The sequence below is a fragment of the Ptychodera flava genome, chromosome 13, assembly GCF_041260155.1.
Source record: "Ptychodera flava strain L36383 chromosome 13, AS_Pfla_20210202, whole genome shotgun sequence".
NCBI classification, from domain to species: Eukaryota; Metazoa; Hemichordata; class Enteropneusta; family Ptychoderidae; genus Ptychodera; species Ptychodera flava.
In genome coordinates, this window is record NC_091940.1 from 3,681,574 (window position 1) to 3,703,104 (window position 21,531).

General features: G+C 38.1%; 3 protein-coding genes across 3 annotated transcripts in view; 1 reads left to right on the forward strand and 2 right to left on the reverse strand.

Annotated features, from left to right (window-relative positions):
• Positions 1 to 3,053, reverse strand: part of LOC139147134 (DNA replication factor Cdt1-like) — a 19,988-nt gene extending 16,935 nt beyond the window's left edge. The window contains exon 1 of the mRNA XM_070718040.1: positions 2,207 to 3,053. Within this exon, the coding sequence (XP_070574141.1) occupies positions 2,207 to 3,004 (798 nt within the window). The 5' untranslated portion in view covers positions 3,005 to 3,053. The remainder of the gene's footprint in view (positions 1 to 2,206) is intronic.
• A 773-nt stretch (positions 3,054 to 3,826) lies between these two features.
• On the forward strand, positions 3,827 to 10,585 carry LOC139147124 (cytochrome b-245 light chain-like). The gene is made up of 5 exons (XM_070718027.1): positions 3,827 to 4,002; positions 4,580 to 4,646; positions 5,585 to 5,659; positions 6,460 to 6,543; positions 8,402 to 10,585. Exons 1-5 carry the CDS (start codon positions 3,945 to 3,947, stop codon positions 8,727 to 8,729), a joined length of 612 nt encoding a protein of 203 aa, XP_070574128.1. The 5' UTR covers positions 3,827 to 3,944; the 3' UTR covers positions 8,730 to 10,585.
• A 6,026-nt stretch (positions 10,586 to 16,611) lies between these two features.
• Positions 16,612 to 18,981, reverse strand: LOC139147125 (EKC/KEOPS complex subunit Tp53rkb-like). The gene is made up of 2 exons (XM_070718028.1): positions 18,669 to 18,981; positions 16,612 to 17,235 (listed from the first exon to the last, which is right to left on the reverse strand). Exons 1-2 carry the CDS (start codon positions 18,895 to 18,897, stop codon positions 16,754 to 16,756), a joined length of 711 nt encoding a protein of 236 aa, XP_070574129.1. The 5' UTR covers positions 18,898 to 18,981; the 3' UTR covers positions 16,612 to 16,753.
• Positions 18,982 to 21,531: the final 2,550 nt, after the last annotated feature.

Sequence of the window (21,531 nt, forward strand, 5' to 3'; positions counted from 1 at the left end):
AAGTAATGCAGGTCTGGTCTTGGAGAAAATACCCAATTGGGGTCGTCAAAGACTTGCTAACGAAAAGGACGCTCTTTTTAAGAGGACCTTGCACTGGCCGCGGTCAAAAATAACATCGGGGATTCACGAAAAACTACTCCACAGAAGTTGATTTTTTCCCCTCCAGACTATGATAACACTTGTTAGGAACGAATAGAACGGACAACTTGAAAATCTATGGAGCGCTTTAACGAAAATCTGTATTTTCCCACTACGGAGAAAACCGACCAACCGTCACTTGTGAGCGCTGGGTGTGCGTGTTGGTTTGAAGCAAAATCCTCATTATGCATGCAAATTAGGTACCCAGCTCTCAGCGTGTAAGCTGTAAAGCTACAATACTTTGAGTTGTTATTCTTATTATTCATATTCATGGGCATGTAAACCGACCATTACTGTATATTTGTGGTCAGTCAAGTGGTTCAGTTCGACCAATCAAAATGCAACAGGCAGGGCATGGTAATATGATCAAATTTCTTGGTCTGTATGAGAATACATGTAATAAGTATGTTAGAGAAATGATATCACACTGTATTGGTGGCAACATTGATTAATACTAACCAATCACACTGCGACAGACGATTCACCATTTAATTTGTGGAACAAAGTCACTATTGTTTGGGATATTATTTCTTGTAAGAAGTATTTTATGTTGTTCTGCTCAAAGAAACATGTTGAATATCAATAATCAAAGCTCTACTCTCATCTTGCATAAAAACATAACATGTAATGAAATGATGACATAAATTAATTTCTGTTATGTACCACAAATTATGTCATTAAAGCATTTATCGTTACACCTTAAAACTTGGAGGGAGGAGAGATCTGACTGGCAACTGACAATCTAGCATGTTTCAGTGAGCAGAATAACATGAATACTTGCTCCTATGAAACAAAGGTAACTGTGATAATTTGAGAAGATTTTTCCAATGTAATCAATTTCATGTATTGTATCAACAAAATCTGTTGCATAAGGAATGTCACCATAATCATAGGCTTATCATATCCCAACTATTGTATTAGCAAGTTTACTTGTTTATTTGTAGAGCTTGGCACAAACTTTGTGCATTAAAGGCGGAGCCTCCCTTTAAAAGGGCGCGAAGCTATGGCGGCGTTCATTGTGTAAGTGGACACCAAACAGGCAACATCGGGCACACGCTCCAGAAAATGCCACTTTTTAGTTTTTTCTGGTCGCAAAAACGCAGACAGACTGCCAAGTGGTCAGCACGAAGCTGCTGCCGATCGAACTCTGTGGTTATATTCAAATTCTAACGCGACTGGAAGACGATTGTTTAAGAAATTCGAGCGTTGGTGGTGGCGGAATCAATGACTATTGGCGATTTGAACCGAACGTCAATCAAACGCTTGTATAAACTCTATTTGCAGGATTAGCAAAAGGTTGAGATCAGTTTTATAATTATTGTTATAGAAATCAAACATCGTACTGGCCAAGTGTTTGACTGGGAGGAGAACTCCACTAATGCGAGAACCTGGGATTGAAAATTGCGGCTTTAAAGTGGTTTTACATTTATCCATTCCAGACAGTGTACTTGCTAATTGACCAGCAAGTTCATTGTTGACATTGAGACTTTGATCCGTTATTACCAAGGCACTTGTGTAATTCACCTCAAACTTGTATCATACTTGTGCCATAAACTAATCTGTGACAAGGGTTGGTCCACTGGACTGCATTCTTTAGGAAAACAACAGATATAACATGAGTGAACATGAAATATGAAATTTTTACCAGTGACTATTACAACTTTCACTTCTGATTTGTTTTCACAAGATGCAGACCGTTTGATATTGCGGTGATCAGCAGCATACATGACGTCTTTTTTTTTTAAGATATGATTCACGTGGAAATTTCACCAAAATGTCACTGACACAGCAATTGTGTAATCAGTTTGCTTTGATATAACAATATACAATACTATTTCAGTTTAGCTTGTAATCATGGTTATTACCAATCAAAGTCTCAATATCATCCGTGAACTTGCTGGGTAATTCGCAAGTTAACTGTCCTGATAACTCATAAAACAACTGTACGTGTAATCCCTTCATGGAGGGAATTTGGTGTAATCATGGAGCTAAAAAAGGATCTTTTTTAGCTCCATAATGTTATACAAGATAAACTTCAACGTGGCAATTGTACTTGCAGTATACTTACATTTGATTGTGACTTGGAAACACGTTGTGATCTCACTTCTTCTGTTTGAATCTGTGTGCCATCACCCTCATTGTTTGATAAGGATTCTTTGAGCTCGAGTTTCTTTTTAGCTACTACTTCCTTCGGTGGAGATGCTTTCTTTTTGACCCGTTTTGAAAGTTCTGTAACTGGTCTCACGTCACTGCCCGGGAATTCGAAGTGGAATTCGGCTGGTGCAGGCGTTTTCGCCTCTTCACTGTAATCGAAGCTGTTCTGAGAGTGTAGACGCGAAGCTGGTTTGCGCCTTTTGCGAGAGATCGGTCCATCAACCATGGACTTACAACGTTTGGTTGGTGTACCTGGAGGTGACAGTCTGACACCGACTGTAGCGTCATGATCGTCCAGATTGGCAGTGGTTTCAGAAGTTGTGGAATTTGAATCTGTATCACTAACGCGCAGATCTAGATCACTGGATGACGAACAATATTCAGTTTCACATGCACTACTACGCAAACGGCGAAACGCTTTCTCTATTGGACCTACTGCCTTTTTCTTTGTTGATCTTCGTTTATGAGCACGATCAGATGATAGCGTTACCCTTTTGTTTGTTGACCCCTTGATCGAGCTGGAAAATGCCGACAGGGTTTCGGTGGCGGTACTTACATCTGAATCGGGTGGCCTTGTGATGGGGCTGTCCGAAAATTCAGTTGTTTCACCTTGTGCATAACTTGTTCTCTGCACTTTCCGTCTTTTCGATGGCTGTAAGTCGTTATTTCTTTTGCGGGAGTTGTAATACTGTGTGACCCGACTCTGAGCCATCTTGAATTAAATGCTACGAGAATCACACACGTGACTTAAGTTTTCGCGCGACAGTATCATATGACCAAGCTAACCCTTGACCTCATGACGCCGTAACATTTAATAATATTCAATCGCAATTTCGACAATAAATCAAAAAATCGTCTCCAAAAAGTCAAAAACCTAACAAATATATTTATCTAAAATATTTTACATTTTTTCTACGAGATAAATCCTCACTTTATATTAAGTTTATACATCATGTGAATGTTTTACTGGAAATGTACGGCTACAAGAAAACATAAAGGATCTCTTCAAGTATGCTGCCACGGAAGTACCCGGCGGACTGTACCATTATTTTTTAGGGGTGGCCGACTGTTGTGAGGGGCTGAATACATTACCCACTAACAGTATGTCTTTGTCGGGAATATAGACAAAAACTGTCATGTTACAGATTCTTGGACAAGTTTGTCGTTTTTGCACCCCACTTCACACATTCTATTACTGCGGCATCTTTTTGATAGTGTAGTTGAACATACATAGTTGAGAAAGTTGAACTTGTCCGCAGTTTAACTTTGCAAATGCGTCCGAAAAACGTGCATGAATTTCCACCAAAAAAGGCGACCGACCTACATGTAATAACGTGTTTTTCTAGTTTCATTTGTCGGCTACCGAAAAAGGATACCGTGCTATAGTCGTGACAATCACCCGCCCTTTTGTCCCTCCTACAAAGAAACCCAATTAGCGCGCCAATGTATTCAGCCCCTCAAAACAGTCGGCCACCCCTAAAAAATAATAGTACAGTCCGCCGGGTACTTCCGGAATTCCGTGGCAGCATACTTGAAGAGATAAACCACGGATCACTGACAACTTCCGCAACGCAGAGAGGCAAGTTCCAGTGCAGTAACACATTCTGCCAAGTGTCTCAACAGAAGACTTTGATCACTTAATAATATAGACGATGGGGCAGATCGAATGGGCGATGTGGGCAAACGAGCAGGCCTTAGCGAGTAGTCTGAGTTAGTATATTCTTCTTGTTTTGAACAAAAAATTAAGGTGATGGGACAGACATGACATAACAAAAGTCAAAACTGACAAAAGCGATCATTGATTGTGTGAAGGGAAATACGCAGAAAAGACACTCAAATTTTGATCATGGGGGTGTTCAGTATGGGTAGATGTACCGAGGGAAACGTGTACCTTTACATGATCTTTTCTGTGATCTAGACCCTAGAGGGCAAACCATGATCACTCAAGGGGCCAATGGACGTGGTGTTTGTTTTGAATACTGTGACAAAAATAATATGCGAAGACCGGATAAGTTTCTTGTATGTAGATCAAATTTACGTAAACGATTGTTGTTCGATTTAAAACCATTTGCTCTTATTTGGCTATCATTTTATAAAACATGTTTTCCCATATTTCCCTCCCATTTCCTGAGACCATCCATGTTGAGACCAACCACACCCACCGATGTTTGCCCATATTTCCGGGATCTCAGCATGTTAGTACATTTTCAATATTGTAAAGTTTATTAAAGAGATTGGACACTGTCATGTGACCAAACTAACTTTTGAATTTGCTGTTTGTTGTCAGTAATGCTCACCGGTGGAATAATTGGTGTCAATGGCTTTGATGGATGGGAGTATGGAGTCTACACTATGTATCCTTTCAAATGTAACTGGATGGTTAAAGGTCAATTCAATGCAACCATAACTTGATTGTGTAAACCATTTACCGGTACATGAATTAGACATTGACGGTAATTCATAAAGCATATATGATACACTAATGACAGATATCTTACAATATCTTAAGTATTAATCAATGTAAGACATGAAGTTGTTACAGTAGTGTCATATATACAGTAAAAGCCAACCTGGATCAAGAAAGACACATTTCTTCCATATTAGAGTGATTAGCAAATTGATCCCCTAAGTGTCCTAATTGTTTCTGGACTAGCATCAGATGAAGCCTATGATCCATCACTGATCCACTCCAGTGGCTTAAACACTCATTTGAATAACAGATCTCAGTTTCATAATTACTTGTACTTAAAGACTGCAGTGCTATTATTCCAGTTGCAAAATAAGCATATTTGTTTGAACAATAACAAAGTTCTTTGCCCTACAGTCTTTTTAGATCACACATAATACTACAAGTTGAAGAGTCACTAGCATTACATGTCTCACTGTGTAGGAAGTATGATTTTGGTAGAGTGGAAAATGGTAATGGTACATGTAGATAGTATTCAATGGATCTCAACATACAGTGTATCTGTGCACCTTCATATTTGATATGCACAGATCTGGGATTCTACATCAAGTCATAAACCATTCTGAAAGCTAAATGCAGGTTTAAATTTACATGAACGTAGTTGATTCCCATTTTCATTAAGAAATAAAGTGGTATTTGTCCAGCATCAGTATCTTCTAGGTGATACTTGCATGTGATGCAAAATCATATTGAATTTAATCTTCAAGAATAACAGTGATTCTAGTTTTATAGCTTTTGTATCATCTAGGTGATATATGTGTTGTGAAACCATACTGAATTGGAAAAAGTGACTTGTTTTGTTTGATAAATTCTTAACTGAGGTAGCATTGCTGGTGTTTTGATTTGCCTTTTGGAATATCCACGCAGTAAAAGAGTGAAGGGGACAACCATTGAAAGAAAGTAAGTATAGATGTACTGCAGTGTGTACTTTTTGTCTTTCTCTTCATATGACAATTGAGTTATATTGGCATGCATTTGTAGATGTGGAGCTTTTTCACTTATTTTGGCACTGTCCCTGTTTCTTATCTCTTAAAGTAAAACTGAAAAGTGAAGTGAGATTATTCTTTATTTTCAGCATCAAATGTTGATAGTTGCTTTCAGTGAGATTAGCATTTGTACAACAGGCAACAAGATAGCAAAATATGAATATATTTGAAATTACCATTCAGTAAAAAAATTAAAATGATCTGAAATATTGCCAAAATGAAACTTTCATGACATACGAGTACTAGAAAAGAACATCTTTTCATATTGTCCTGTTACTACTGAATTGGAAGTTACAAGAATCTACAAAGGCAAATCTTATTGAAACTTTACCCAGTGATTGCAAAATCAAGGGTAGCCAATTCACTGTTGACAATTTTTGTTCCTGAAAATGTTCATTTTCTTGTTCTTCTTTCATAAGAATGTTGAAATATGATTCAAAAACAAAGTATTAGCCTTGGAGCATGGTGTACAATAATATGACAATGCTAATGTTGATGTCGACAATGGAGTTAACTTACACTAAAGATTAGATATTACATCCACACAAGTTATGTTAACAAATTGAACACTTTGCTTTCCACTGTAATTTTGAGAGAAGAAAAGGAGACTGCATTTTGCAAAAAAGAAATCAAACATTGGAAAATACAGCAAAAGTTGACGCCAATTTGATAGAGCATCATAAATATGATTGGATGATGTTGATTGTTTTCTAGATTTCAGAGGCTGTGGAATCCATTGATGATCAAGTGTGGACCAGTTACACAAAATTATTACTTCAGATTTGTTGGTTACATGATGTAAGTAATTTTCTTATTTATTGTAATATTCTGATATTTAATGGCTCTTTTCGTTTATTGTTCTTTTTTGTTTGTGTGAACTTGATTCAAATAGCATGATCATAGTCATATTTTAACATCCAAATTCAATGTCAGGTAGAAGCCTGCACATTACATTTGACTATTTTCCAAAAATGTGGTTCATCCAGAATCTTTCATTGTCTTTCTGTCATTTTACTATGGTCTATACTGATAAATACATCCATCGGTGACTGTTATTAAACATCAAGTAGGTTACTTGAAGTCAAGGATGTCACAAGAAAAACTAAATAAACAAACATGTTTTTTATGGCAGGGGACTGATGGTTAATGTTGTTACATAGTCTTGTAAATGAATGAACACATGTCACTATTAAATCTAACAGAATATGTTGAGCTACAAATAACACCAAGAGTAATATAAATTTACCTTGGATCACTGAAAATGTAAGCTCCAGATGCCAAGCTTGACTTCAAAATCTTAGAACTGGTCCTAATATACTTTGAATATGATATATCAGGTTTTGTGATTTCCAGGATTTGTCGCTATCATTGTCCATAAATTAAGTTAAAATGGTCAACCAGGGTTTTCTCTCGACTGCGCAATTGCGCATTTCGAGTCATTGTCTGCCCCGAAAAAGTTAATGACAGCGCGGAAATAGCGCACAAAACACAAAGCAAAGATGTCCACAGCGTCCACATATACTGATATATGAGGGTGACCTAAGCGCATAGCGTAGCGAACTGTGAATTTGCTGTTTCTACTCATAATACTCCCTCGGAAAAGACAAAATATCGCCTGTCGTTTAGCTTTGGTGACGTGCATGACGTGGAGTGTACGCATCAAAATAAACAGCCAACGACATAGTTGCAGTATAATCTCCATGGATACTAGTGCAATTTTATGTTCATGTTATGATAGCGGTAAAGTTTGAAAGCAGAGATTGAAACACTGTATCAATTATGGAATTATGGAAAATTCCAGCTTTAGCATTGTTTTTTGATCGCGATGTAACACAATTGTTTGATCGGCTCCAGGGGTTTGGCACGTTTTTTCACCAAATTCGGACCAAATCGTATCCATGGTAACAAATACAACAAATTCCGAGTTGGGAAAAACCTGTGGGTGACAAATCGACAGAAGATGAAGGTCAGCTTAACACGTCACAAGCTGACAAACATGATGATGTCGATGTTAGTAAGCTTATGGGTACTGCATGAGACGTAGACGACGCAACTGAACTGGGTGACGATCGTATGGGGCAGGCACAATCAACATCAAAAGTGACTGCCCCCTAAAATGTCAAGTCTGCCCTCTAATTTTGATGAATGAGGCAGAAATTGCCCCTTTCAATGAACATATAGAGAAAACACTGGTCAACCATGTGCTCTATTCTTTCACTTCTATCCTGCCAAGTTCATACATCACCATCAGGTCAAGTTATGCCTCACTGGTCTTAACCAACTTGACCTGATGGTGACATATACAATTGACAGGATAGAAATTAAAGAATAGAGCACATGGTTGGTTAAAACCAGTGAGGCATAACTTGTCCCATATGCTGCATTTTAAGAAAGATTTGAACATTTGAAGGCCCCTGAAAACATACTATCAAGATGACTATTACCTACTCAACCAGTAATTATATACCATGCCACGTGGCTGAAAATACATATCGGTTTAAACAGGTTTTCTGTCAATACCAATTTTTACCAAGTCAGCAGTTGGGAAGTGGCCTAGCAGCATAAAGGTTAGCTTAACTTTTGATTTATTTGAATCTTTATATCACACTGATTCATCTTCTGCCATTCACTTTGATCAAATTTTCATCACTTTCAGAGCCTGTGTGCCATGTGTGTTTCTACTACCAACACTGCTAGGTGGAATGTGCCTATTCATTGCCAGCATTATTTACTTCAAGGCGGCTTTTGGAGGTGAACACTGGAAACCAGTGGGAGACCAGATTAGGAAAAAGACACTGACTACAAGACCACCTTCCAGACCACCACCAAGACCACCAGTACAAAAGTCTAGAGCAGAGACCAATCCAGAAGGTGAAACCATTGATATTGACGGTGATTCAACCAATGGAGGAGGACCAGCCCGTCCACCACCACCAGCCAAACCATATGCTATACCTGCCTCTTATGACAGCAATAGAGTTTAAATCATGACAGGGAAACAGGCAGGATGATTTTGGCAAATGCTGACTTGTGTTTATTATTTTGAAATCCTAGAGCATCAAACTGATAAAGCAATGCAACTGTTATGTTAGAGACTAGCCAACTGCCTGCACTAGGTCAATGATTATACCAATGTATATGAAGTTTTACTAGCTTGTTTGCACATGCACCTGTACAGGTGAAAGAATTTAACTTATTGTTTACTAACACTACAGTATATCTGCCAGCACACTACATGAAACAGAATGTAAGCAATGCTTAAGTAACAATGCCAGACATTTACAGGAAGTGTCCTATATCTTACACATGGCCTATTCCTAGACTTCTTCCATGTACCCTAAGTGTGTTATACAAATACACAGCATCAGTTATCGTCAAATTTTCAATGCATGGCGTCTTCAGACAACCTTCTACCATGACTTCTGCATTGAAGTTGGAATATAGATTTATAGAAATAAATTGAGAAGCAGTGATATTTATACAACAGATGTTTCACATGGCATGCCAATAATGCCATGGATTTGCTGGAACAGGTGATTGAAAATCATGTGAAAATTGAAATGTTTTTCATACTTTTAATACAGTTGTACTTATTATGGTCAAGATATGAACATCGCTGTACATACATTAGAGCTGGGGTTTGCAGAACACGAATAATTTGGATTGAAAGTGTGACTACCAAAGATGAAATCATCGGATAGTAAATTATGTTATAAATGTTAGATTTAAGAGTTACATTAGTATATTTCAACTGTTTTAACTCCAGCAGCTATAGTACAGCTTTGTCATTTACTGTGGAATGGTGCTGTTCTTAAACTTATAAAAAGCAAATCAGAGTTTACCAGTATATTGTCTACTGTATTTGCCCAAACTGCTAGCAAACTTTGACATTGAAGTATTTGTGTTGCTTGAGCTGGGTAAATGCTGAACTCAAAGAATAGTTCTTCATTCATAACATAAATAAATGTACTTTGATCAACTCAGTAATCTTTGCCTAATAATTGTTAAAATTTCAGACATTGGAACTGCAGTCATATCTTAAGATTTGCAATTTGTTGCTGGTACTGTCATTGACAAGACATCAATAAGTGTCACATTTACTAACTATCTACACTAATTTAACACATCGTAGAGAACTCAGCAGACATGAAACCAAGATCATTTGACAGCCAACACCCCATAATTAATAGCTTTATTTTACAGACCCATGAAATTTCAGTGAAAAAGGAGAAGAAAAAGTCAAGATTTGTACCATATTTGTCTTGTAATGACATTTCACTTTTTTCAGTAGCTTGTCTTTGACATTGTTGAAATCTCTTTGAACTCATGCCAACAGTATTTATCAATTATAGCCTAGCATTTATCAGTTTATGAGACTACAGTATTTATCTGCTTTGGACAAGATTCATAGTATTTTGATTCAATACTCCGAGCTTGGAGGGTAACTACACTTTGAATATGTTGAAATATTTAGTATAGTTATCATTTGTAGTACTTAAATATATTGGGTCCTGTGTGTTGATGTGGTCAACCATGGCATTGGTTAGAGTTTGTGATATTTACACAGAAATGTAATGGCAATGGTAGTATTATTTCATACTTAAAATACATCTTAAGACTCGATACTAATCACTTTGTTTTGGAATTCGAATTTCCTATTGATAGGACCAATTTGTCCCTCTGTTTAATAATAAATCTCATCAGAGGGTGACTTTTTTCACTTAACTTTACATAGAATCCATATTTTTTCTACAGGGTAAACATATTTTAAGATAACTTCAGACGTAGTGGACATCTATATTTCCTACGAATATTATATATTTCTAAATGGACAAAGATATTTCAATGTTGTTTGATTTTTTACTGCCTTTATACTGCATGGATATCTTTGTTTATCAATAAAAAGGTCTTTATTTCAGATCACATTATGATGTAAAATGTGTATTGATATTTACTTCAACATTATGTCACATGTAGTAGAGTGAAAATGCAACTCTGTGCCAGTCCCTTGTTATTCATCTCAGACAACTACCATACCAGATTAGTCTCTGCCAACCCCTTGTTATCTATTTCAGATGACTACCACAACAGACTTGAAGCCTGTATTGTCTAATGTTTGAACAAGGTTGTTAGGCTGTATGGAGACTGTCACAGCAGCTACACTGAAGCCAGCAACTATTTTTGCAACATTTATTTTGGGATCACACACAGTGTCGTCAGCTATTTCCCAATGCCTATTGACATGCCTAGTCTTCATATATATGGCATACAGTGCTCTTTCTGCCAGTGGACTCCAATATCCAAACCTGAATTCATTTCCCACAATACATATCCAATAAAGAGTCTGTGATTTCCCGCAACACATATCCCACAAACAGTCTGATGTCTGTGATTTCCCACAACACATATCCCACAAACAGTCTGATGTCTGTGATTTCCCACAACACATATCCCACAACAGTCTGATGTCTGTGATTTCCACAACACATATCTCACAAACAGTCTGATTTCTGTGATTTCCCACAACACATATCCCACAAACAGTCTGATGTCTGTGATTTCCCACAACACATATCCCACAAACAGTCTGATGTCTGTGATTTCCCACAACACATATCCCACAAACAGTCTGATGTCTGTGATTTCCCACAACACATATCCCACAAACAGTCTGATGTCTGTGATTCCCACAACACATATCTCACAAACAGTCTGATTTCTGTGATTTCCCACAACACATATCCCACAAACAGTCTGATGTCTGTGATTTCCCACAACATATATCTCACAAACAGTCTGATCTGATGTCTGTGATTTCCCACAACACATATCCCACAAACAGTCTGTGATTTCCCACAACACATATCCCACAAATAGTCTGATGTCTGTGATTTCCCACAACACATATCTCACAAACAGTCTGATGTCTGTGATTTCCCACAACACATATCTCACAAACAGTCTGATGTCTGTGATTTCCCACAACACATATCTCACAAACAGTCTGATGTCTGTGATTTCCCACAACACATATCCCACAGTCTGTGATTTCCCACAACACATATCCCACAAACAGTCTGATGTCTATGATTTCCCACAACACATATCCCACAAACAGTCTGATGTCTGTGATTTCCCACAACACATATCCCACAAACAGTCTGTGATTTCCCACAACACATATCCCACAAACAGTCTGATGTCTATGATTTCCCACAACACATATCCCACAAACAGTCTGATGTCTGTGATTTTCCACAACACATATCCCACAAACAGTCTGTGATTTCCCACAACACATATCCCACAAACAGTCTGATGTCTGTGATTTCCCACAACACATATCCCACAAACAGTCTGATGTCTGTGATTTCCCACAACACATATCCCACAAACAGTCTGATGTCTGTGATTTCCCACAACACATATCCCACAAACAGTCTGATGTCTGTGATTTCCCACAACACATATCTCACAAACAGTCTGATGTCTGTGATTTCCCACAACACATATCCCACAGTCTGTGATTTCCCACAACACATATCCCACAAACAGTCTGATGTCTGTGATTTCCCACAACACATATCCCACAAACAGTCTGATGTCTGTGATTTCCCACAACACATATCCCACAAACAGTCTGATGTCTGTGATTTCCCACAACACATATCCCACAAACAGTCTGATGTCTGTGATTTCCCACAACACATATCCCACAAACAGTCTGATGTCTGTGATTTTCCACAACACATATCCCACAAACAGTCCGTGATTTCCCACAAACAGTCCGATGTCTGTGATTTCCCACAACACATATCCCACAAACAGTCTGATGTCTGTGATTTTCCACAACACATATCCCACAAACAGTCTGTGATTTCCCACAACACATATCCCGCAAACAGTCTGATGTCTGTGATTCCCACAACACATATCTCACAAACAGTCTGATGTCTGTGATTTCCCACAACACATATCCCACAGTCTGTGATTTCCCACAACACATATCCCACAAACAGTCTGATGTCTATGATTTCCCACAACACATATCCCACAAACAGTCTGATGTCTGTGATTTCCCACAACACATATCCCACAGTCTGATGTCTGTGATTTTCCACAACACATATCCCACAACAGTCTGTGATTTCCCACAACACATATCCCGCAAACAGTCTGATGTCTGTGATTCCCACAACACATATCTCACAAACAGTCTGATGTCTGTGATTTCCCACAACACATATCTCACAAACAGTCTGATGTCTGTGATTTCCCACAACACATATCCCCACAGTCTGTGATTTCCCACAACACATATCCCACAAACAGTCTGATGTCTGTGATTTTCCACAACACATATCCCACAAACAGTCTGATGTCTGTGATTTCCCACAACACATATCTCACAAACATCTGTGATTTCCCACAACACATATCTCACAAACAGTCTGATGTCTGTGATTTCCCACAACACATATCCCACAGTCTGTGATTTCCCACAACACATATCTCACAAACAGTCTGATGTCTGTGATTTCCCACAACACATATCCCACAAACAGTCTGATGTCTGTGATTTCCCACAACACATATCCCACAGTCTGTGATTTCCCACAACACATATCTCACAAACAGTCTGATGTCTGTGATTTCCCACAACACATATCCCACAAACAGTCTGATGTCTGTGATTTCCCACAACACATATCCCACAAACAGTCTGTGATTTCCCACAACACATATCCCACAAACAGTCTGATGTCTATGATTTCCCACAACACATATCCCACAAACAGTCTGATGTCTGTGATTTCCCACAACACATATCCCACAGTCTGTGATTTCCCACAACACATATCCCACAAACAGTCTGATGTCTGTGATTTCCCACAACACATATCCCACAGTCTGATGTCTGTGATTTCCCACAACACATATCCCACAAACAGTCTGATGTCTGTGATTTCCCACAACACATATCCCACAAACAGTCTGATGTCTGTGATTTCCCACAACACATATCTCACAAACAGTCTGATGTCTGTGATTTCCCACAACACATATCCCACAAACAGTCTGATGTCTGTGATTTCCCACAACACATATCCCACAAACAGTCTGTGATTTCCCACAACACATATCCCACAAACAGTCTGATGTCTGTGATTTCCCACAACACATATCCCACAAACAGTCTGATGTCTGTGATTTTCCACAACACATATCCCACAAACAGTCTGATGTCTGTGATTTTCCACAACACATATCCCACAAACAGTCTGTGATTTCCCACAACACATATCCCACAAACAGTCCGATGTCTGTGATTTCCCACAACACATATCCCACAAACAGTCCGATGACAGGCTTAACACCGGGTATTCCATTTCATTTCAACACACCGTTTAGGAATGACCAACAAATTGTAAATTTACACAATGAAAAAACTGAACAAAAGTGACAAAATTAGTTTACTTGAGACTTTAACCCTTTAGCCATGGTTTGGCCTAAACCCATTGTTATCAATGGTTATAATGGACCTGTGTACCAGGGAGTAGGGGAGAGGAATGGTTGAAATTGTATTTGAAAGGTGACAAGGGTATTAGAATTCAGTCACTGCTAGACTGTTCTACCTGTATTTCTACTTCCTCAATGAGTCACAATGTACAAAATCCTATAAGGCTTGAAACATCACAGACTAGGTCTATTGGTCAAAGATTATGTTCATAGGATATTCATAAAATGCCATGACATCAGAGCCAGGCCATGAAAACACTGTGTTGGCAGTGTGTTTATCAAAGATGTACAATGAATTGGTCAGTTCACCTTTGCATCTTTTTCATGGTGCATACTTTATTGAATTTATTCAATATGGGTCATGGAGTTGACACCAGTGATCACACTGGTACCTCAGTCATACTGCCAATGTGTTCTTATTTGCATAAAGTGTCCCAGAAATTCAGAGACATTTGTGCAGATAAGACCTAGCTGTGGTTTCTTGCTTGCACCCACTTAAAATGCCCACACACTCAATCATGCATTTGAAATCCACAGCTGATACCAGGCTAAGCTACTACTAGATTCTCAACAAAGTATTCATCTGCCATCTTATTTGCCATCGGATATCATGTCTTGTGATGAGAATATCCAGGTACTTGATAGTCTGATGGAACCAGGACTGGTATGAAAAGGTGAATCAAGAGATGTAACAAATACATCATTCATCTTGTAGCATGATATTTTCAATGTCAAGTAGGGCTGATTCATTATGCCATCAGAGATCCATGATTAGTATGCAAAAACAAACATTTGTCCAAAAATGTTGATGAGACTTTTGGAATGAATCTTAAAGGAATTGTGAAAATGGTACCTTTACACCATTGATGTTCTGAATCAAACTATAAAACTATGAAAGCTTTCAGACCACCAGCAGCAAAATAAAGACAAGTGCAAAAACTTGATTGGCACAATTTCTGTCAGCAGAAGAAATAGGTTGTGCACACTGCTGTAGTTTGTAACAAACCTACAATTATAATCAGTGCTATTCTTTCAGAGATGCATGATCTGCTTAACTGGTAGAAATGGAAATTCTCTTGTCTGTTCAAAAATTACCGTACTCAGAACAAATGATTTTTTTTTACCCTTGATTAGAGTATGGCAACAAGAGGTTATAATTCCACATCCTTTGTGGATGACTTCTACCTGAAATGTTAATTTGAGGTCAAAGTTTTTGGCAAGTGTTCCCAATCTGTAAGCATATTTAAAGATGTACCTTTAACATTTGGCCAAACAAGCAAAGTTGAGGAGCAGACAAATTAACAAACCTATATTTACAAAGCATCTCTGGTCATTGCAACTGTCTTTACCTTCATTCTGTGTCTTTGTATGTACATGAACCCTAGTCATCAACAAACTGATTTGAGGTTTCGTACGGTGGGAAAGCAGTGGTGGAAGTTTGTGGTGTTTGAGTAAGGCGTAAAATAAATTGTGGAAGTCACAGCTGCAAACAGACTGACAAGTAAAGGTTTTGATTTTGTATGACTTTTGGCCATTAATAATTCATTGATATTCTAGGCTATTTCAGTTCATCTCAATGCAGGTCTGTCTGATGGATAGAAAAGCTGTGTATGGAGTGTATAACTGCACTGTTGACCAAAAGAAGATGTTAAAACACAATGATGACACAAATATCAAGTATCCAATGTCATACTACATATTCAAAATAACCCCGCAATGCTATACCACAAGATTTGACCAGTTCACAAGATAAATGCACGAGTGATAGCTTGTCCATATATGAAGTAAACTGGTCAAAACCATCACTGGATGTAATTTATTGCTGTTATATCATAACAGTATATTGAAATTCTGGCATGGAATGTCAAAGAGGACTTTGCTCTTGCCGAGAGCTCACGCTTGTGCAAACCGTGGTATCACAACTGTACCATGGTTCTTTTCACGTCTTGACCAATCAGATTGCTGTATTTGTACCATCACTATGTACAGTGGTATGATACAATATCCAATAATGGCACTGTCGAATTTTGTTCCTGCAATAAAAGTGAAGCTCAGCCAAAAGTGAATGTACGATCTGAAACTTTGACTGATGGAAGATTGGCATAACCTGCACGGGTAATACTATACAGTGGTTTCCATTGATTACCAGATAGTAAGGTTTGGAAGAATGAAGAGATAATACCTACCGGTAGTTACACATTTTAAACCATTATCTTTTTTGTATTAAAGTGTGTCTACTAGTATTAGGTCACCATTACTTTACCATTGTAAGAGATGCCAACTGGTAGTGTGAGGTCAACTATAGTGAAAAAAGCAGTGGAGTGAATAAACAGACACACAAAATGCTTTAAGTTCAATGAATATAATTTTACCTTTTGTATGAAATACAGTATCAGTGACTGCATATTTGTGTGCAAATAATATGTATACATTTCTACTCGATGGCCATGGCCTCACTTTCCCAAGAAACTTAACAAACCACAGCAATTTATCCAACCATATTTCGTTTTCTTCCTCGTAATCGAACTTCATCCAGTTTCTTTAACACTTCACTGGATTTTTTTGAGGATTTACGATACGATGCTAGAACTTGCTGAAAAATGTTCTCTGTATTTGGATGTGTGCTTAGGAAAGCTCTCTCTAACACATAGAGATCAACTCCTTTATCTTCATGCAAAGCTGATACAGAGCTAAGTCCAAAGTCAATGATGATGAGAGTCAAGTCGTCAACTGATTTCCGTAGCAACATGTTGGATGTTGTGAGGTCACCATGGATAATGTCATTGTCATGCATGGTTGCCAGGACAGATCCAATTTTATTAGCAAGTGACATCAGTGATTGTTGGTCTTCATTTTGAGTCTTCTGCTCTGATATGATGTAGTCCTTCACGGTGATGCCATCTTCAATGTTTTCCATGTAAATTTTGTGGGATTCATAGTCCACAAAATACACTGTTGGTGTGCAAATACCTGGAAAATACAAAATATGAATATCAATCTTCTATTCTTTACTTTCTCGTAATGCTCTTACTGTGGCCCTGACTCACTTCTACATGGATCATGTTTGGCTAAATAAAGTACATGTAGTTGGAGAAAACAGGTAAACTTCTCAGCTAATGTGGAATGTACCTCCAGAACAGAGCTAACATAAATACAGACTACAGTATGTGGGAAATCTACAATATCCTAATTAATAGAGTGTAAAAATCTCTCTTAATGAAGATTCACAACTGAAATCAGAGTGTTACTTTGAAGGGCCCATAGATTGTTTGATAAATGTTAGGATAGCTCTTAGTAACCCCTAGATGTGAACTATTCATTTCTACAGTTATTCATTGTGTGCATTCACTTGATAATAAATGAATAAAGGTGTGAAATTGGCACTTCCTCTTGGTTTGACCTATTTTACACCTTTGCCTTATCATAAAGTATCTATCTTTGGGCAACTAGTACAGTTTTGTTCGTGGTCTGCTATCCCTTACTTTGAATGTGAATTAGGACCACTGCCACTACCGTCAGCCCATGCTTACCTGGTGCTAGGCCTGGTGGTGGCAAAAATGGTCTATCTAGGGTGTCATCCATGTATTGCAGATTTCGATGGCCGTGCGAACTTTGGTCAAAAGACCATGGTGAATATCTTTTGTAAAATTATTCTAATGCATATATAAATGTGTGAGGGGAGGGGTTACCATTTCATGAGCTCTTTAATGTCAATATCTGATTTGTATTTGCTGTCTAAAACCATAGAGAGTAGAGAAACAAAAAACAGACAGTAGTGATCTATTGTCTATGCTAAAACCATGTCAGGCCAAATTGCTTTGTTTTCCACATTTTTCAAGACTCTTTGTCGTTTCGCTTCTTCCTATATGGTTTTATATATAAGCACATATAGTTGGTGTTGGGGCTGTAAAATAAATCACAGTGTTTGGAGGGACTGTAAATAAACTACTAGTATGCCCTAAGCCCTCGCCCCATATGTCAAGATTGCTTTCATTTTCCTTCCGCGTGCAACCTCCACTGTCTCTGTGCTACTACCTTCATGGTTTGAGAATGGGATGGACGGATACAGGACAACTGTTTCGATGGTTTGACCATTGACCTTGAGCGTTATAAATCATGGACATGGTCTATTATACTATATGGTATATTTTAAATTTGTTTTTAGACTGGCAGTTGTAGTCCAGGGTTTATAATAAGCTTAAAGTCTGTGCTCCCGGAAGCCTTGAGTGGGAGGTTGTGATCAAATCATGATCATATCATGTTGTTAATGACTGAGGTGCTCCACCGTCCGTGATCTTTGATTGCTCATATTCGTCAGATATGTTGACTTGAGCTGATGAAGCGTGCGTCTAGAGTTCTCGATATCCATGACAACCCAACTTCACAAAATATATATGCCTCACCTGCTTTTCGACATCGAAGGTTGGAGCTCACTTCCCTCACAGTCCGACGATGAGTCAATTTCTTGTCGAGTGTTGGGTGGCGGTATTTCTTCTTGAACCGTTCTTTGATGATTGCTGGTCTTCCCATAAACGTCCCAGAATACAATCGTGCTTCGGCGCCTTGTTTTATTAGTTTGCCGTGCACGCTACTGTGGTCAGAACTTGATGATGGACTTCCGTCTGTTTCCATAGTTCTCTGACTACGAGATACGACCACTCCGAAGATGAGCTACAACACGCAACGTGGATGTTGATGCAAAATATCGATGTGTACTGCTACTGCACACGCTCAGAAGACATCGCCCTCAACGATCACACCATGTGAAGTTGTACTTCAAGCCTGATGCATAATGGAAACTCAATGCACAGTCCCTCTATCCATAGATAGTGGATAGAGGGACTGTGCTCAATGAAATGGGAATTTAGTCGATGAATCAATATATCAAGCTTTATCTATAATACTTTGTAAATATATTTGAGCGTTTCAAGATATAGTTATTTTTTTATAATCGTGTCAAAACCTAACAGGTTATCGAGAAGTTCGTGTTCGGCTCAGCCACAGTCCCTCCAGTGGAGGGACTGTGGCTCAGCTCATGAGTAAGCTTACCCATGCGCGTGCCAAAAAATCCCCAAAACAGAGATCTTTTTTAGCTCATCATCAAGGTCCATGAAAACAAGAAAAATGGGTACTTTTCTCGAAAGCTGGTCCGTGAAGGATTAGAATACACTTTTGAGACTTGGATTTTTGTTCTCGGAGAGTCATGCCAGCCTGAGTGCTAAATTGAAAATGAGATTGTTTATGACGTTATCATGACATATACAATTTTCCCAAAGTTATTACGTATCTTCAGACTGTAATAAAGGTAAGCAGGTACAGACATCAACAATAGACTACATTGATTTGTTAAAACGACCCCATGGCTTTATACAACATAACTTTATTTTGAAATTATCTAATTTTCAAAATCTGGAACAATGAGTCGCCCTCCCAGAGTTTGAAAAATTGGGATTTTTGGTCTTTATATGCCCCTTATATTTCTCAAAAATAAGGGTATTATTTTGTTGAAAAAATCCACATAAGAAATATTTTGAAAGTTTCTGGAACAAACATGGGTACGCTGGATGGTCCTGTCGATGTCGCTATCTCCTCGGTCTTCAATAAATCTGTCTGCGTCTCTACGGTCACACTTTAGCTACGGAATGGAATATGTTTGAATCTTGGGACGTTGGGTGATGTGATTGGGAAAAGTCTGCGAAGCAAACATTGCTAAAATGTTGCAGCCATGTGAACATTGAGGAAAGAATATTCAAGTGTGTAGGGCTAAATTTTGAGGGAAATAGTATGTATGCTGCGCAAATCCTGGGTGATGCGAATAGATGTTACTTTTGTCACATGGTCGATATATTTTACATTTATTATAATTACTTATTATTTATAAGGCGCGAAACTCTACGATATCATGCTACTCATGCTACCAAGGAGATAGCTACCGAGCTCATTGATAGTCAACACAAGGCAGTCTTGAGTAATCAGACGCTCCACTCAACTTGGTGTTGTATTGCCACAGTGACTTAACACTTCAATGCCATGTCATTTTTGGAGAATGGTGTGATATTGTGTGCGGAAGAAGCAATGCCTTCTTGCACTTTGTATTTACTCTGTCGTATGAAAGTGGACAATTTTCGGCATGCTTGGCTCTACATTCAATCGGAATAGAACAATTTCAAACTTCACGATCAATAAGAAGGTCAACAAGGCATAAATGTAAAAACTCGTTAGTCGATTAGCGACTATTGGCCTAGGAGTTGATCTGTAGTTAATGATGTCTATTTGTGGGCAATCAAGGGTAACTTACTGTCGTATGCAGATAAGAATGGACAGTGAAATTGATCTAAATGTTATCATACTTGTGTAATTGGTTTGTAAAGTTGTTTCAAAATTTACTACAGGATCAGTAACTTTAGTTGAGTTGCGGCAAACTAAAGACGGATGATAGTGTTGTTTCACAATAGGCTTCTGCTGTAATTGTTGATATAAAGCAATAAAGTAGACATTGATTAGTGTGTGTGTGTAGGGTAAAGATTTCCTGACTTTCTTTCCCCGTACATTTCAACAACTTTTTCACTTATTATTTCTGGCGTATGTACACCTCTTTTCCAGTAAATTCTGATTTTTTGCCAAACAACTTCTACAATGTAAAGGAAACAAGAGTCTAATGACAACTAGACTCTGACTTGGCTGTGATACAATGTAACGCAAAGCAGCATATAAGGAATGTAATATGAGTCTGTGTATGTGAAGTGCACTTCAAAGTGTACTCCCTGGTGTGTGTTTATTATGGGTCCATAAAAGCTCTCTGATTTTCACCGTAGTTATAACAAGTCAGTGCAACTTCTGAGGCAAGTTTTGGAACAACTTTACAAACCAATTACACAAGTGTGGCAACATTTAGATCAATTTCACTGTCCATTCTTATCTTCATACCAGTGTAATCATATCCTTAGGTCATTGTCATTTGACCTACACATCTGGATATCCTTGCTTGACAATGTTATCAAAGATTATGGAAAAGTAGCAATTCTTTCTGTTATCATACTAAATCCTCTGTTACATCGTAATTTCCACTATATCAGGAAATACTAGGAAATTTTAACAGAAACAAGACAATCAAACTTTTCACGTGGTAGCAGCTACCTGTGTCAAGTACAAAGACACAAGACCCCGTTGTACAGTGTTTTATGTAGACTTGGTTCAAGTCGGTTAATTTTTAAAAAATAAAATCATTTTTATCTTGTGTCTCTCCTATCTCGTACAAACCTATTC

Bases quoted from the DNA above. Each gene is read 5' to 3' on its own strand.
- LOC139147125 (XM_070718028.1), bottom strand. From the start codon at position 18,897: ATGGAAACAGACGGAAGTCCATCATCAAGTTCTGACCACAGTAGCGTG. The intron at 17,236-18,668 runs GTGAGGCATATA...TGTATTTTCCAG, and splicing joins CCTTCGATGTCGAAAAGCAG to GTATTTGCACACCAACAGTG.
- LOC139147124 (XM_070718027.1), top strand. From the start codon at position 3,945: ATGGGGCAGATCGAATGGGCGATGTGGGCAAACGAGCAGGCCTTAGCG. The intron at 5,660-6,459 runs GTAAGTATAGAT...ATTGTTTTCTAG, and splicing joins GGGACAACCATTGAAAGAAA to ATTTCAGAGGCTGTGGAATC. The intron at 6,544-8,401 runs GTAAGTAATTTT...CATCACTTTCAG, and splicing joins AGATTTGTTGGTTACATGAT to AGCCTGTGTGCCATGTGTGT.